Here is a 14,202-nt window from a genome sequence, read left to right on the forward strand (position 1 = left end):
AGTCCTGCTGGTACTTTTGATTTTGATTTCTCTACACTTTATTAATTGAGATTAAAATGAGTTTCTGTTTGAAAAAGCTATAAGATAACTAAACTTCTGGTCCATCTCCCCTCCCTGGAAGTATATATAGAAGTGGTATAAAGGAAAGCTTTGGTTGCCGTTATTTTCAGTGACTAAAGCAAAAATGAAATCGCAGAATGTTCTATGTGATAAAATGTAGTCTAAGATTCTAGAATCTTGCAGGGTGACTAGTTGGAAGGAGAAATTTAAGCATAGGACAGTTCTAAGTTTTTCTAAGTTCTAAGTAATAACTCCTTTGAACTTGATACATTTGTAGAAACTTTTAAGGGTAGGAGCAAGGAAAGAAAAATGAAGGCAGCTTTTACGATTGCACACTCTTTCTCCCCTGGTGAGTGGTATCAGTTATATAACAGGCAAAGACACATTAACCACCTACTGTTAGCAGATTTCTGTACTGCCCTGTGGCTCTAACTGAAGAAGTTTACAGTCTACGGAAGAAGCATGAATGTAACTATAGAGTTGAAAGTGAACCCTTTGCCCAGATAAGAATCTTCTCTACAGCATCCTTCAAAGATGACCATCAGCGGGGACAACATCCTTCCAGAAACCATCCGATTGTACTTCTGGAGACAGCCCATTCCACTCTTTTTAGGAATAAAAACAGTTATAGCTCTCAAATTATATTTGAGAAGCATCCTGCAGAGAAAATAGAAATGAATAAACACAACTTCAGTGCACGGCAGACAGGACTTGAGAATTCATGAAATTGCTGACTGCTGTACCCTACATTAGAAAATGGCATTATGTTGGTGCAAAAGACAAGAGTCTTGTTTCACTGTGGAACAAAAGAAATTCACGGGGCTAAAAGACTCTCTTCATCTTCAAAGCGGGCTTTGATCTGGGCAACCAGTAAGCAGATTTAGCTGCTCAGAGATATAAAGCCTTTAAATATATCAATAATGATTTTTTCAATATTTCTACAGTCTTTTCAAGGAGAAACAAGACCCATTAAAGCACAAAACTATGTTTCACACATTGACATATTTGTAAAACAGAGAATGGGTGCTGTGTTCAGTTTCATCTGGGGTCATAATTACCAGCTCACCAGGAGCTCACACACCATGGTCCAGTACGTGGGGTTTATTGCCCATGGCAGTGGAGGGATGGACACTGTGGGGAGCCCTCAGTAGGACATGAATTTGGACTTGTATTAGGTGATTTGGGGAGGGTTCAGTGAAGTGGGGCTTTGCTGTGGATTGGGTGCTGTCAGGAAGCAGGGGTAATTCTGTGATTGGGTATCTTAATAAATCTCATCTAGAAGGAGGGACCACTTGAGCAAGACTGAAGCTGTAATTGGTAAGAAGCAGCAGCTCACATAGCTGGGAGAAAGGGATATTTGGTCATTTCTGTGGTTTAGAAAATGTTCATGTTTTGTCTGTGTTCAGACATGACCACAGAGTGATCTTGTTTTTGTCTTGACCCTTCATGGTCCCAGAGTGACCTTGTCTGATGTTGAGGTTCAGTAACATTGTTTATATTTGATAGGAGACCATCAGGGCTTGGCTTTGAGAGCCAGGCCAGACCCTAGGAACATGGAGGCCTAGGTGATACAGATGCCGGCTCTGGTACTCGGGGCAGCTTTTCTCTTTCTCATCATATTTTCTAGATGAGATGATGAGCCCCGTAAAGGCAGGTGCCATGTTGTTTTTTCATCCCTGCTATTCCCAATGTCTATTCATAGCCTAGCATTTTAGAAGGGGTTCAATGATAATCTTTGAATGAATGAGTGTATACACAAGTGAGTAGATGAACAGGCCATGGAGATTGTTTAACGGGCTTCTCTTCCAAGTATATTTAAAAGAGAGAAACAAAGTGAAAAGAGTTCATGTCTTCTTAGTGTAGGTGGATGTGAATGTGAGTCAGTCTGATCCAATCTGGAGACTTTCTTCCCTTGAGGGACGGACACTAATCACAGGTGACCGAACAGCCTGAGCTGCCCGCCCTGGTCCACTTTATGCCTGCTGTATTGTGGAACTACTAGCTGTGCCCCTTTTCATTCTCAAATATTCTACGACCTGGATGATAAATTATACGATCACCCTAATTATGAAAGTGAGGTCTGCTTCAGAATTACAGCCAGTGGATACCAGCCACGGGGGTTCCTAAACAGTGGCTAATGAAGGAGAGGATTGCAGTGCTTTCTCAGGCCACTCTCTGCGCTCAAATTCCTGGATCCTGATATGGAACTATTTAAAGAGGCAAATATGAAATGGACTTATCCTAAGGAATAATACTGAGACTCTCTTAAAAACATGATTAGCTCTCAAGAGTCCCCTCTAGTATGGTAAGTAGGAATGTCTAACTAACATTTGTCTTACTTATTCCATCTTATTAACCTTCTAAATTATACTATTCTTCTATGAAAATTCATTCATATTCTTTGAGTATATTTTGTCTGAGAATGAACAAAGGTACCCTACAGTTTCCCACGGATAATCCCGTGTTGATAATTAGAATAGCACTAAAACGTTTACCTCAACCCTCAGGTACATGAAGCCGGGACATACTATAAAGCTTCAGTCCAACTCCCTGATTATGTAGATTAGCCCTCCCCTCCTAAATGTAACTAGTGCTCCCCAATCCAACTTTCGCAACAACAAAAACTACCACAACAAACTTCTCAAATGCTCCAAGAGGGAGCTCGCTCCTCATAAAGAACCACTGCTCAGGAGCACAGTCTCCTCTCCACCCTCATCTTAGCCCCTTCCTCTGGGTTCTCGGATCAGAGGGACACTTACCACTTAAGACTGGCTCTAGGACAGGCCTGGACATTGTGACATGGTCTATAGCTGGGACGTAACTGGCTAAACCTCTATCATGATCTCCGCATCTCTTATCAGCCAGAGGCTCACACGAGCATTGAAAGGAGTTTCAGACAGAACCAGGAAGAAATGCAAATAACCATGTGATGCTTGGAGCTGTGTTTGAAACACTAACTCAGGACTTCTCGGGGTATGGTCAGCGGGTCATCTGCATCAAAAGTATTTGTTAAAAGTTCAGACTGGGGCGCCACTCCACACCTTTGAAATCAGATCTCTGGGGCATGTGGCCATTTTTAAAAAGCTCCCTCTGTGATTCTGATGTCCTCAAGGACATGTCTGAAGCCATGATTATGATAACCACCACGCCACACACAGGGGTCAGTCTGGCCATGCGAAGGCTTCTTTAAATAGCAAATCCCTAATGCCTAAGACTAATCTGATTTAACAAGAACAAAACTTTATTTTAAAATCACCTGTATCGGGGCTTCCCTGGTGGCGCAGTGGTTAAGAATCTGCCTGCCAAAAAAAAAAAGAATCTGCCTGCCAATGCAGGTGACACGGGTTCGAGCCCTGGTCCGGGAAGATCCCACATGCCATGGAGCAACTAAGCCCGTGTGCCACAACTACTGAGTCTGTGCTCTAGAGCACAGGAGCCACAACTGTTGAGCTCCACAACAAGAGAAGCCACTGCAATGAGAAGCCTGTGCACTACAGTGAAGAGTAGCCCCCACTCTCCGCAACCACAGAAAGCCCCCACACAGCAACAAAGACCCAATGCAGCCAAAAATAAATAAATAAATAAATTTATTAAAAAAAACAAAACACCTGTATCTTTAAAAACATCTCTGATGCAGGCATGTATCTGTGTACACCTGTAATGCAATGACTGCTGGGAACAAAGAAAGCACTCCTGGACACCTGCTTGCCAAGGTCCAGTGGAAACAATTGCCAAGCTAATCGTTCGGGGGACAAATTTGTTTGACTTATTACCCAAGGGGAAGGAAGCTGATGACAAAGAGTATGGTCACCTGGCTGATACTTTTGGAAGACTAGCTTACCAAAATATTTTTGAGCTGGCCTTTTGCATGATTAGGTGTGGTGTGAAGAGCTAGAAAGCTTGGGCTAAGAGTCCTGGATGTAATTCTCAAGAAATGTGAGGGTGTTGGAGACGTCTGGGTCTCCGGAGGAAGGTCAAGGAGAAGGTCCCGGAGTTCCAGGTGACTGTGCTCTGGGGACTGACAGCGGCCACTTTATGATGAACTAACCACTGGGCATTGGGAAGAGTTAGAGCGTCCTTTAGAGAGAGCTGGCTGGGCCCGGAGTGGGGGCAGGGCGCCTGTCGGCCTTTCTGCAGTGTTGTCACCACCTGTGTCCTTTTTCTCCAAATACCCCATGATACATGGTTATGGTCTTACTAGCTGTTGTGTCAATGATGACTTTATCCTGCATTTTTTGAAGGAGGTGCCTAAGTAGGGTGATTTAAGGTTAAGATCACCAACTTTGGAGTCTATGTCCCCCCCCCTTCTTTTTTACATTTTTAATGTATATGTATATATACATATATATATATTGAAGTTGATTTACAATACTGTGTAAGTTTCAGGTGTACAGTACAGTGATTCACCTATATATTTTTCAGATTCTTTTCCCCCATAGGTTCTATTTTTCCTTTTATCTTCAAAAGTCTGTCCCCTTTTCTCTATTCCTACTTCCCCTGCCCTCATCTGCACTTTTGGCCACATCAAGGAACTGCTCCCTGTCACTTGCCTCCCTCTCCTCGCTCCTGTGGCCACTGGGATCCTCTGAAGTAGAGAAGATCACTCATGCTCCACATCCTCCAAAGGCTCCCCAGCCTCGAAGATAATGTCCCTGTCCTGGCAGGTCCTGGGCACTCACCTACCAGACCAGCCCATCCTCCCAGGGTCAGGGTCCATGCCCCACACCAGCAACTTGTAAGCACTACCTGCCTTTGCCTCCCAGCAAAGCCAAGTCTAGATGGCAGGCTGGCCTTCACTGCTCTGAGTATTGCCCACCATCCCGTTACTGAGTCCAAGCTTATACTGCTCGCTGCACAACCAGCCAATAAATCCAGAGATGAATTGTTGGGGCAAGGAATAGAGCCTGTGTTCAGAAAGCTAGCAGACTGAGAAGTTGGTGCCCTAGTGTCCGGAAGAGCCATCTTCCCTGAGTTAGAATTCAGGATTCTTTTATACTATAAGGGGAGGGGGTCAAGTCCTGTTTCTGGCCAAGCTCAGGAGGGGATATGTTAATTTCATCCTGCCTGCAGCCATTCACAGGTGGGCCTGGTCAGGATGTTTCCTGTGCGCTTACACAGGGTGTTTTTGTTTAAAGCTCATTCCCTGGAAGGTGGGGTTCCCAGAGATGGGCGAGTCATTATGTATACTTTAAGCTTACAGGCAACATCCCTTTAGAGATTGTAATCGAACACCAAAGGTTCTTTTCTATCACAATCCACCACCTGGGACAAAAGCTTCACTCAATGATACTGAAAAGCACTTTACAGTTTACAGTGTTTTCTCATCCTTGCTCAGTCATGCCCCACACTCAGGTGGAGGTATTTTCTAATTATACAGGGGCGGGAACAGAGGCTTGAAAAGGTCAGTTGCCTACGTTAGACTCTCCAGTGGTGGAAGCAGCGCTCAAGTGCGTGATTCTCCGAGGGGATGACATGTAGGGCTGAGACCCGGCCCACGTGCACTGGCTGCTGGCGCTGACCTCACCTCCCACGCCCATGTCCTCATCCTTCAAGAAGACAGAAGTAATTCGGAGTCGGGCTTGTTAGGAGGATGAAATGAAACTGCCTGTGGAGTGTCTAATAGGGCCTGGCTCCCAGCCGACACTAAGTGTGAGTTCCCTTTCTGACCCCAGCCTTGGCGAGTTGTTTCTCCTACTGCGAGAGCAGGTCCTCCTTTGAGCTCCAGAGGCCACTGGGGGTGCCAACTGTGGAGCCGGTACGCCTTTGGACGCGATAGGTCGCTGCCTAGGGTCCCAGCAGTCCTTAGTGTGGAGACTACGGCCCAGCTGGAGAGGACGGCGGGGCAGAACTAAGGGGCCCTGGAGGCTGGGCTGGATGCGGGGGCCTGTGGAGGTGGCTTTGTTCCACCGAGGGGACGCCGTCGCCCCAAGGTGCACCCCGCAGAGGGGTCCAGCCACCCCCTCCTCGGACCTCCAGTCTCCTCCCAACCCTGGGGAGAGCGTCCGTCCCCCAGTTCACCTCTGCCCCTCCCCCCTCCTTCCCCAGCTCTCGTACTGTCCCCCTGGCCTCCAAAAGCACGAGAGTCCCAGGGCGGAGAGGGCCAGGGGCCGCAGCCCTCGCCCAGCCCGGGAGCGCAGCCCCGCCCCCACCGCGGCGCCGGCTGGCGGGAGGCGGGACATGCGCACCGGGCGGCGGGCCCGCGCGGGGAGGAGGGGCGCGGGCCGGGGCGGGCGGCGCTGCGGGGAGCGGGCCGGCCGTGGGCGGGGAGCGGGGCGCGCGCCTGCAGCGCCGCCGCCGGACGAGGGCGGGTGTGCGAGCCCGGCGCGCCGCGTGCAGGGGATGCGAGCGGCAAGGAGCCGCCGCGCCGCCGCGCCCGGAGAACGCGAGCGCCGGTGACCTCAGCCGGGAGAGAGCCGGGCGACGGCGGCTGCGAGCCCCGCGGGGATCCTCGGGGCCGGGGTGCGGGGGACGGCGGCGGCGCGGGAGCGCGGGGCGCAGGCCGGGCGGGGCTGGCGGACAGTGATGAGCGGGCGCGCGGGGAGGCTGCACGCCGCCGCCGCCGCCGCCCGGAGCATCCGCCGCCCGAGCTGCTGCTCGCGGCCCGGGCCCCGGCCATGGAGACGCTGAACGGCCCCGCGGGCGGCAGCGCCCCGGACGCGAAGCCGCAGCCGCCCGGCCAGCACCACCGCCACCACCACCTCCACCCGTTGGCCGAGCGGAGACGGCTGCATCGCGCACCCTCGCCCGCCAGACCGTTTCTCAAGGACCTGCACGGCCGACCTGCGGCCCCCGGCCCGGCCGCCCCCTCCTCGGGCCGAGCCCCGGCGCCCGCCGCTCCGCGCTCGCCCAGCCTCGCGGGCAAGGCGCCGCCCTCGCCGGGGCCCCCGGCCGCGGCCGGCCGCCTCTCCCGGCGCAGCGGCGGCGCCCCCGGCGCGAAGGACAAGCCGCCGCCGGGCGCCGGGGCCAGGGCAGCGGGCGGCGCCAAGGCCGCTCCCGGCCCCAGGAGGGCGGCGCGCGCGGCACCCGCCGAGCCGCTGCCCCGGGTCGGGAAGCCGCCGCCCGGGATCGAGCCGCCGCCCGCCGCTGCCAAGGGCCGCAAAGCCAAACGCGGCTCTGGGGCGGTCCCCGCCCGCGCCGCCGGGCCCCGGGTCCCCGCCGTCCCGGTCCCCGCCGTGATCCTCGCCGTGACCTCCGCGGCCGGCTCCCCGGCCCCAGGCTCGCGCATCAGCCACACGGACAGCAGCTCCGACCTCTCCGACTGCCCCTCCGACCCCCTGTCCGACGAGCAGCGCCTGCTCCCTGCCGCCAGCAGCGACGCCGAGTCCGGCACGGGCTCCAGCGACCGGGAACCCCTGCGGGGAGCCCCCACCACGAGCCCCGCAGCTCGGGGAGCGCCGCCGGGCAGCCCCGAGCCCCCCGCGCTCCTCGCCGCGCCCCCCGCTTCCTGCCTCGGGGGTCGGAGCAGCCCGAGCGGGGTCCCTGTGGGGTCCCCGGGGCCCGGCGTGACAGAAGATGCCGGGGGTCGCGCGCCGCCGGAGCGAACAGTCCCCGGGACCCCCAAGGAGCATGGCCCGGGCGAGCAGCCCCGGCTGGTACCGGCGGCGGAGGAGGAGGAGCTGCTGCGGGAAATGGAGGAGCTGCGCTCGGAGAACGACTATCTCAAGGTGCGCAGCCCTTCCCGCCGCAGGTGTCCCGGAGGCGACCCCAGGTCTGGGTGCGGGCGGGGACCCGCGAGCCCCGCCTTCCCGGTCCGAAAGCGCTTTCTCTTGCTGCCATTCATTTTCCTGCCCCCTCTGCACGCGCCGGGCGCTGGGAACTTGAGCCAAAACTTCTGGAAGGAGCAGCAAGACCTGTGGGTCCGGGCCGCTTGTTTCTAGAAGTCTCGCTTCTTTCCGCGGAGGCCTCTGCCCCTGTTGATGCTGTGTTGACTATAGAGGCGGCTCTGATCACTTTTTGGATACGCAGGCGACCCCCCGCTCCCTCACCGGTGGGAGCAGGTTACCTTCAGCCGAGGGGTTCTGGGCCGGGCTCCGCGGGGTGAGTGTGGGGTTCGGAGGGTGCGGTGGCCCAGGCTGCAGACTCGCTTGCCTCTTCTCCCAGTTACAGAAAGCCGGGCGCCCTCCGTGTCTCCCCCGGGGCCCACAGCAGACAGAGGGCCTCGCCGTTTTCAGTGATAAACCTGCAGTTCAGGAGACCCTTAGTGCGGCCTGGGTGGAGGGACCTCGGTGTCTTGCTGGCCGGTGCTTTGTAAGCGTCCACCAGCCGAGTTTTCCGTATCAGGAGACGCCACTTGATTCCCAGCTTACGCTGGTACTTTCGAGGGAATCGCAGCTTCTGCGTCCTATCTGAGTACTTGGTGGCAGGGCCTGTTCTAAGGGGCTTCTGGGTCCTCTTAGCTTTGGGGCACAAGTCTGATTCCATCTTTTCCAGGAGGAGGAGGAGGGCGCTGCAGAAAAGAGGATTTAGGCAGTGTTGGGGGTGGGGGAAGTCAGGGCTCAGGAGGTGACTTGAGAGTAAGGAGGGTTGTACAAGCAGCTGTTTTAATTTATTGTGATACTCAGGTTAGTAAATAGCTCCACTGCTGTAAATCTCCTGTTTCTATTAAGATGGTTAAATGTTTGTTTCCTTCCAAACCTCCTTTATCAGTGGGTTTTGTGATTTGCCCTGTTTTCTCAGCAAGTGCTAACCCTCTCTGATGGAGGCCCAGTGTTGGCTGGTGGGACCAAGGATGTGAGCTTTTTAAGGTGCTTGGTGATGAAGAGTGAGGTTCAGACTGGGATCAGAGCAGTGTGCACTGCTGAGTATCCCTAAACCTAGGCCGCAGAAGCTGCTCTAACCCACTGAGCCCACTGGTTATTGTATCCTGTTCAAAGAGGCAGAAGAGCAAAGCAGTGGGAAAAGAGAGCAGATGGGGCCTTGGAGTGAGATGTTTCAAATAGCACATTTGCTTTTGTCATTGATTCTTATGTAATAGAGTGCAGTTCAGAGGTGTGGACGAGAAAGGGCCACAGTATTGTGTGACTGTGTTGTGAAGTTGGCACTTTTGTAATTCTACCCTGGAGGTAAGCTCCCTGAGGGTGAAAAAGATCATCTGGTTGAGTTTGGTAGCCTCAGCTCTTAGCCTGATCGGTGACCCACAGCATTTCTGATTGAATGATGTTTATCTAAATCATTACAGCTAAGTAACAGAAGATTAAGGTGTTTTCTTGAAGAAAAGATGTTGGACTTCCCTGGTGGTGCAGTGGTTACGAATCCGCCTGCCAATGCAGGGGACACAGGTTCAATCCCTGGGCTGGGGGAAGATCCCACATGCCAGGGAACAGCTAAGCCTGTGGGCCACAACTACTGAACCTGTGCTCTAGAGCCCGAGAGCCACAACCACTGAGCCCACATGTGCAACCACTAAAGCCCACGCACCTAGAGCCCGTGCCCTGCAACAAGAGAAGCCACTGCAATGGGAATCCTATGCACTGCAACGAAGAGTAGCCCTGGCTCACTGCAACTAGAGAAAGCTCGCACACAGCAATGAAGACCCAACACAGCCAATAAAATAAATTTAAAAAAAAAGTTTCTTTTTATTTTTGATTTTTTTTTTTAAATAAATTTATTTATTGGCTGCATTGGGTCTTCATTGCTGTGTGCAGGCTTTCTCTAGTTGCGGCGAGCAGAGGCTACTCTGTTGCAGTGCACAGGCTTCTCATTGCTGTGGCTTCTCTTGCAGAGCACAGGCTTTAGGTGCACGGGCTTCAGTAGTTGTGGCACGTGGGCTCAATAGTTGTGGCTCCCGGGCTCTAGAGCACAGGCTCAGAAGTTGTGGTGCATGGGCTTAGCTCCCACGGCATGTGGAATCTATCCGGAGCAGGGACTGAACCCGTGTTCCCTGCATCGACAGGCAGATTCTTAACCACTGTACCACCAGGGAAGTCCTACATGTTTGATCTTAAGGTAGGCAGTCATTTCAGGGTTCATTCCTAGGTGACTGGTTATTTGCTTTATTTTTTCATGACATTCTCAGCAAAGGAAATAGGTGTGTGACCTGGGAGTCTAATCTGATGTATTTGATATTTCAGTGAATCTCACAACATAGGGTATCATTGTTATATTTACCATAACCCCAATTTCACAGACAAGGATGCTGAGATCTGAGAAAACTTAGTGACTTGTCCAAGGTCATCCAGCGGGTAAGCAATGCAGCTTGTATTTTCTCTGCCCCCAGACCTTCATTCTCCCCCTGCTCCAGGCTGCATCTCTGTTTCCATCAAGGCTGCTTTTCTCAGAGCATACGCTTGCCTTAGAGTTGTTTTATTGGTTCAAAATGTACCCAGTGTTTAGCTTTCCTGGGGGACCTCTTTTCTTTTTAGGGGAAAGGGCCTCCATGAGCACCTCTCCACTAGCCTGTGAACAAACAGTCCCATAAACCCCACTGGCAATGAATGGTTAATCTGTGGGAAATGTCAGTTGCCATTTCCTGTGGAGAAAGGTCATGGCAGACCATTTACAAATCCTGAATCCATCTCACAGCCTGTCCTCTGACAGCAGGAGAGAAGTAGGGGTAGAAGAGGTCTGCAGAGGTTAGGTAGTCAGAAGAATGATTGCAAACACATGTGTGATTTACATGATTGGCTATTCAAAAGCTTAAATGACAGTAGTTCAGTTTGGGAGAGAAAGACAACAGTCCTGCTAGACTTTTCTAAAGGTCAGTGAGCCTGCCCTGCCCGCTTGTGCAGAGTCGGGCTGGGAGCATCAGGGACCTTTGCTGTAGGCCTGCCTTTGCACGTAGGGTTCAGAGCGTGCACATTAGGAGCCAAAACGCCTCTTTTGGTTGCTCTTGTTCTCAGTGGTACTTTTTTTTTGGTGGCAGATAAAAGTGAGTCCTTGGCCTACTGCTTTCTTAGGGAATGCTGCGATTAGAAAGGAGACTCCACCCAGAAACTTTACTTTGATATACTCTAGAGGATGGTGACCGCACGTATTACAAGCTTTTCTGAGTCAGTTCCGTCACCATTACTGTATAAGACACACAGTTTCTGAGCTACAATGATCTAAGAGTAATGAAGCAGAAAACTAAGGCCTCAAGACCATAGGAGGATGTATTATGGATTGGGAAATTCAAGTGGAACTCTCTTGGTTTTTAGCCAGACTCCTGTATTTTTTCAGAAATCAACTGTCAGCAGAGAAGCGCCTGCCTTCTGTTCTGTGGAGCTGTACGGGGCCATCCCTGACCCTGCTTCCCTGCTGTCAAAACAGGGAACCACAGTGACTAGAGGAGAAATGCATAATTACTCAAACCAGGTAGCTGGCTTTTGCGTGAAAGCACAGTCACAAAAGCACTCTTGGCCCTTGACCTCTGATGAACTTTCATGAATCTGGAAGGCTTCAGGAGTCAAGGTGCGAGATTGAGTTCACTTATCCAAAGGCCTTTGCTTCTTAGACCAGACGCAGGCGTGTCTTAATGATGATGGCATCCACGAAGCACTGCCGGCGTGTTCCCTGTCCGCCCGCTGCCGCTGCGTTTTGCTCGATTGCTCCGAGACAATTGGACAAGCCCTGGAGCTCATTGTGAACATATTAATTATGTTCTATTTCCACAGGCTTTTCAGGAGGGCTTAATCACTTTGAGTTTATTGGCCTATTTCGAAAATGGTTGCATGACACCCCTCCCCCTCCCCCAAATAGTGTACCCCAAAGTGTCCTGCGGGGCCAGCATGGGGAAGGGCTGCTGAGTTTGCTCTGCCTTTTCAGTTACTTCATAAGAATTATTTTTGGTTAAAACAAAAGAAGTCAGTACTAGCTACAGAGCAGATACCATTGGATTCTTGGAGGGGAGTGATTTCTTAGGGAGATCACAGGTGAGGCCATTGGGTGGAGAGGCTGCAGTGCGTCAGTGCCCATCCAGCCTCACCATCCTGTGTCTCACTTGGTGTCTTTGGAGCTTCTAGGTCTGAAATGATTTCGTTAAATTTGGCTGCTCCGGATTCCAGGCGCTTGGTGTGGCCTGGAAGGGGTGGAGGTGGGGTGGACACTGGGGCAAGAATAAACAGTTCTGAGCACAAAGTGCTTCAGCTCCTCCCTCCCTCCCTCCCTCCCTCCTTCCCCGGCCCCTGGCTCTCCTCCCTTCTTCTGGAAGGTTAAAGCAGACAGTATCCCTATTCTTTGCTGACCTTCTGCTTTCTACACCCATTCTTCATTCAGCCTGCGAAAAAGAAAAAAGTGCCTGTAATCACCTAAGGTGGCAAGATAATGTAGACCAGGCGCACGGGGCTGTTGCTGCTGAATGAACTGTCCCTTGGCAAACAATGGGAGGGTCCCTGCGCCTTCTGAGCCTCAGCGGAGAGCATTTCCATTGTCCAGAGGGAAAGAGGTGGATTATTTGCATATTACAACAGACAATAGATACTAATCTGCAACTCCCAGAAGTCCGAATTATTGTAACAGTACCCAGCTGACTGCTCTGGCTGTCTAAATTGGGTCTATTTAGAGAGGGGTGATTAAAATAGGACTAGTTATTGATTTCAGGCTGTTTCAAGGTGATTAAGATCTGAAAAGATTATCAGCATGACCAAGAGTTTTCACCACTTTTACTATGAAACCGCGGATTTGATTTTTATATTTGTGGATAATACTATCCACAAAGAGGTTTTCATTGAAATTTTAGTCTTGGTTTATTCTGGTACACATATGGTACCTCATTTCTCGCATTTGATATATATGTATATAAATATATATATATACGTAGATAAAATAAAGTTTGATTTGTGATCTGCAGGCGAAGGAGTAGTTGGGTAGCTTTCCACTACATCAAGATTTCATTTTATATAAAATTTAAAAAGTATATTTAGTTAAAACTAAATTAGCTTTTCACTGAGATAATAATCGAACATTTTAGTATCTGACAGACCTGGTGTTAATTCAATATAAAACTTGATTAAGGGCAATTTTTTCCTTAATATCTATATTAAAAAACGACAGCAATTTTCCACTTTTACTTACTGTGTGTAAACTTTGTTTGCCAGAAACATTATATGTTCTGCTTCAGTTGGTTTTCTTAAGCATTTAAATGGCAGACATCGCTAAGTTTAACATGTTTTCTAAATTAGTGCATGCTGTCAGAAAATTAATGTCATGTTAGTTTGAAAATCACTCTCCCATCATGACCCGAATCTGAATAATCACAGTTTTTGCTTTTCAAATGTCTGCTGCCAGCTTACATGGTTTATAATTTGCTTTTCTTATAACTTCTTTTCATTGAACCTGAAAATTGCTTTTTTCAAGGCTCCATGAAAAGAGTTGAAACCCTGGCCTCGCCCCATCTCTGCTATAGACTGGTGTTGGGAAGCATTTAAGGGTTTAGAATTTCAATATCCTCATTTTAAAAATAGGGGTATTGATACCTTTTCTGCACAATGCAATGCTTTTGTGAGGACCACTTGTGAAAATAAGTATACCTGCACATTGACAATGTCAAGTTCTAAACGTTAGCTTCTATTTTACACCAAAGGTGGGCTTTTAAAAATATGACTTAAAGCTTATTATTGTTTCATTTGTCCTGCTTGTTGCAGATAATTTCTAGCACTGGAAAGAGCATGTGTATAGAGCCAGATAGCCTGGGTTTGTAGCTGGGATTCCATTTATTAGCTGAGAGGCTTTGGACGTGTTCACCAGTGTGGGTTTGGCCTCCTTGTCTGTCAAATGGGGGTAGTGTGTCCCTGGCAGGGTTATTGTAGGCTTATTAATGAAGGTAAAGTGCTTAATAAAGGATGTCTTCTGTTCTACAAATTTAGATAAAATATAAGCTATAAAAGCAGTGATTCAAATACATGCAATTATGGTCTCTCCCTAATTTTCTTTTCATTGCGACTAATGTTCGTGGTTATTTATGCCAACAAATATTAGCTGTTTACATCTGGCCTACTCGGTGATCTGCAGGTGTGGGTTCGTCTAGCCCTGGAACAGGCTCTTTCAGCCTGCAGTGGCGGGGTGCAGGCATCTGTAGGACATAGCCAGCATTTAAGGGCTGATGAGGGGCCCCTTGTTACAAAGTCTGAAAAGCCAGGGAACATTTTTTTACCTGGAGTCGTATCTTATGTCTTTTTATGGCTATGTCGCATTTTAAAACTCCTGTTTGAGTAATAGGTCATTTCA

General features: G+C 50.2%; 1 protein-coding gene across 5 annotated transcripts in view; it reads left to right on the plus strand.

Moving 5' to 3' along the window:
- Positions 1-6,286: 6,286 nt before the first annotated feature.
- Positions 6,287-14,202, plus strand: part of MTCL1 (microtubule crosslinking factor 1) — a 115,860-nt gene continuing 107,944 nt past the window's right edge. For 4 of the 5 annotated variants that reach the window (XM_057698823.1, XM_057698822.1, XM_057698825.1 and 1 more), the window contains exon 1: positions 6,287-7,724. In XM_057698823.1, coding sequence (XP_057554806.1) covers positions 6,675-7,724 — 1,050 coding nt within the window. In that variant the 5' untranslated portion in view covers positions 6,287-6,674. The remainder of the gene's footprint in view (positions 7,725-14,202) is intronic. The other variant, XM_057698821.1, reaches the window with a different exon arrangement.

The sequence above is a fragment of the Hippopotamus amphibius genome, chromosome 11 (assembly GCF_030028045.1).
Source record: "Hippopotamus amphibius kiboko isolate mHipAmp2 chromosome 11, mHipAmp2.hap2, whole genome shotgun sequence".
In the NCBI taxonomy this organism is placed as follows: Eukaryota; Metazoa; Chordata; class Mammalia; order Artiodactyla; family Hippopotamidae; genus Hippopotamus; species Hippopotamus amphibius.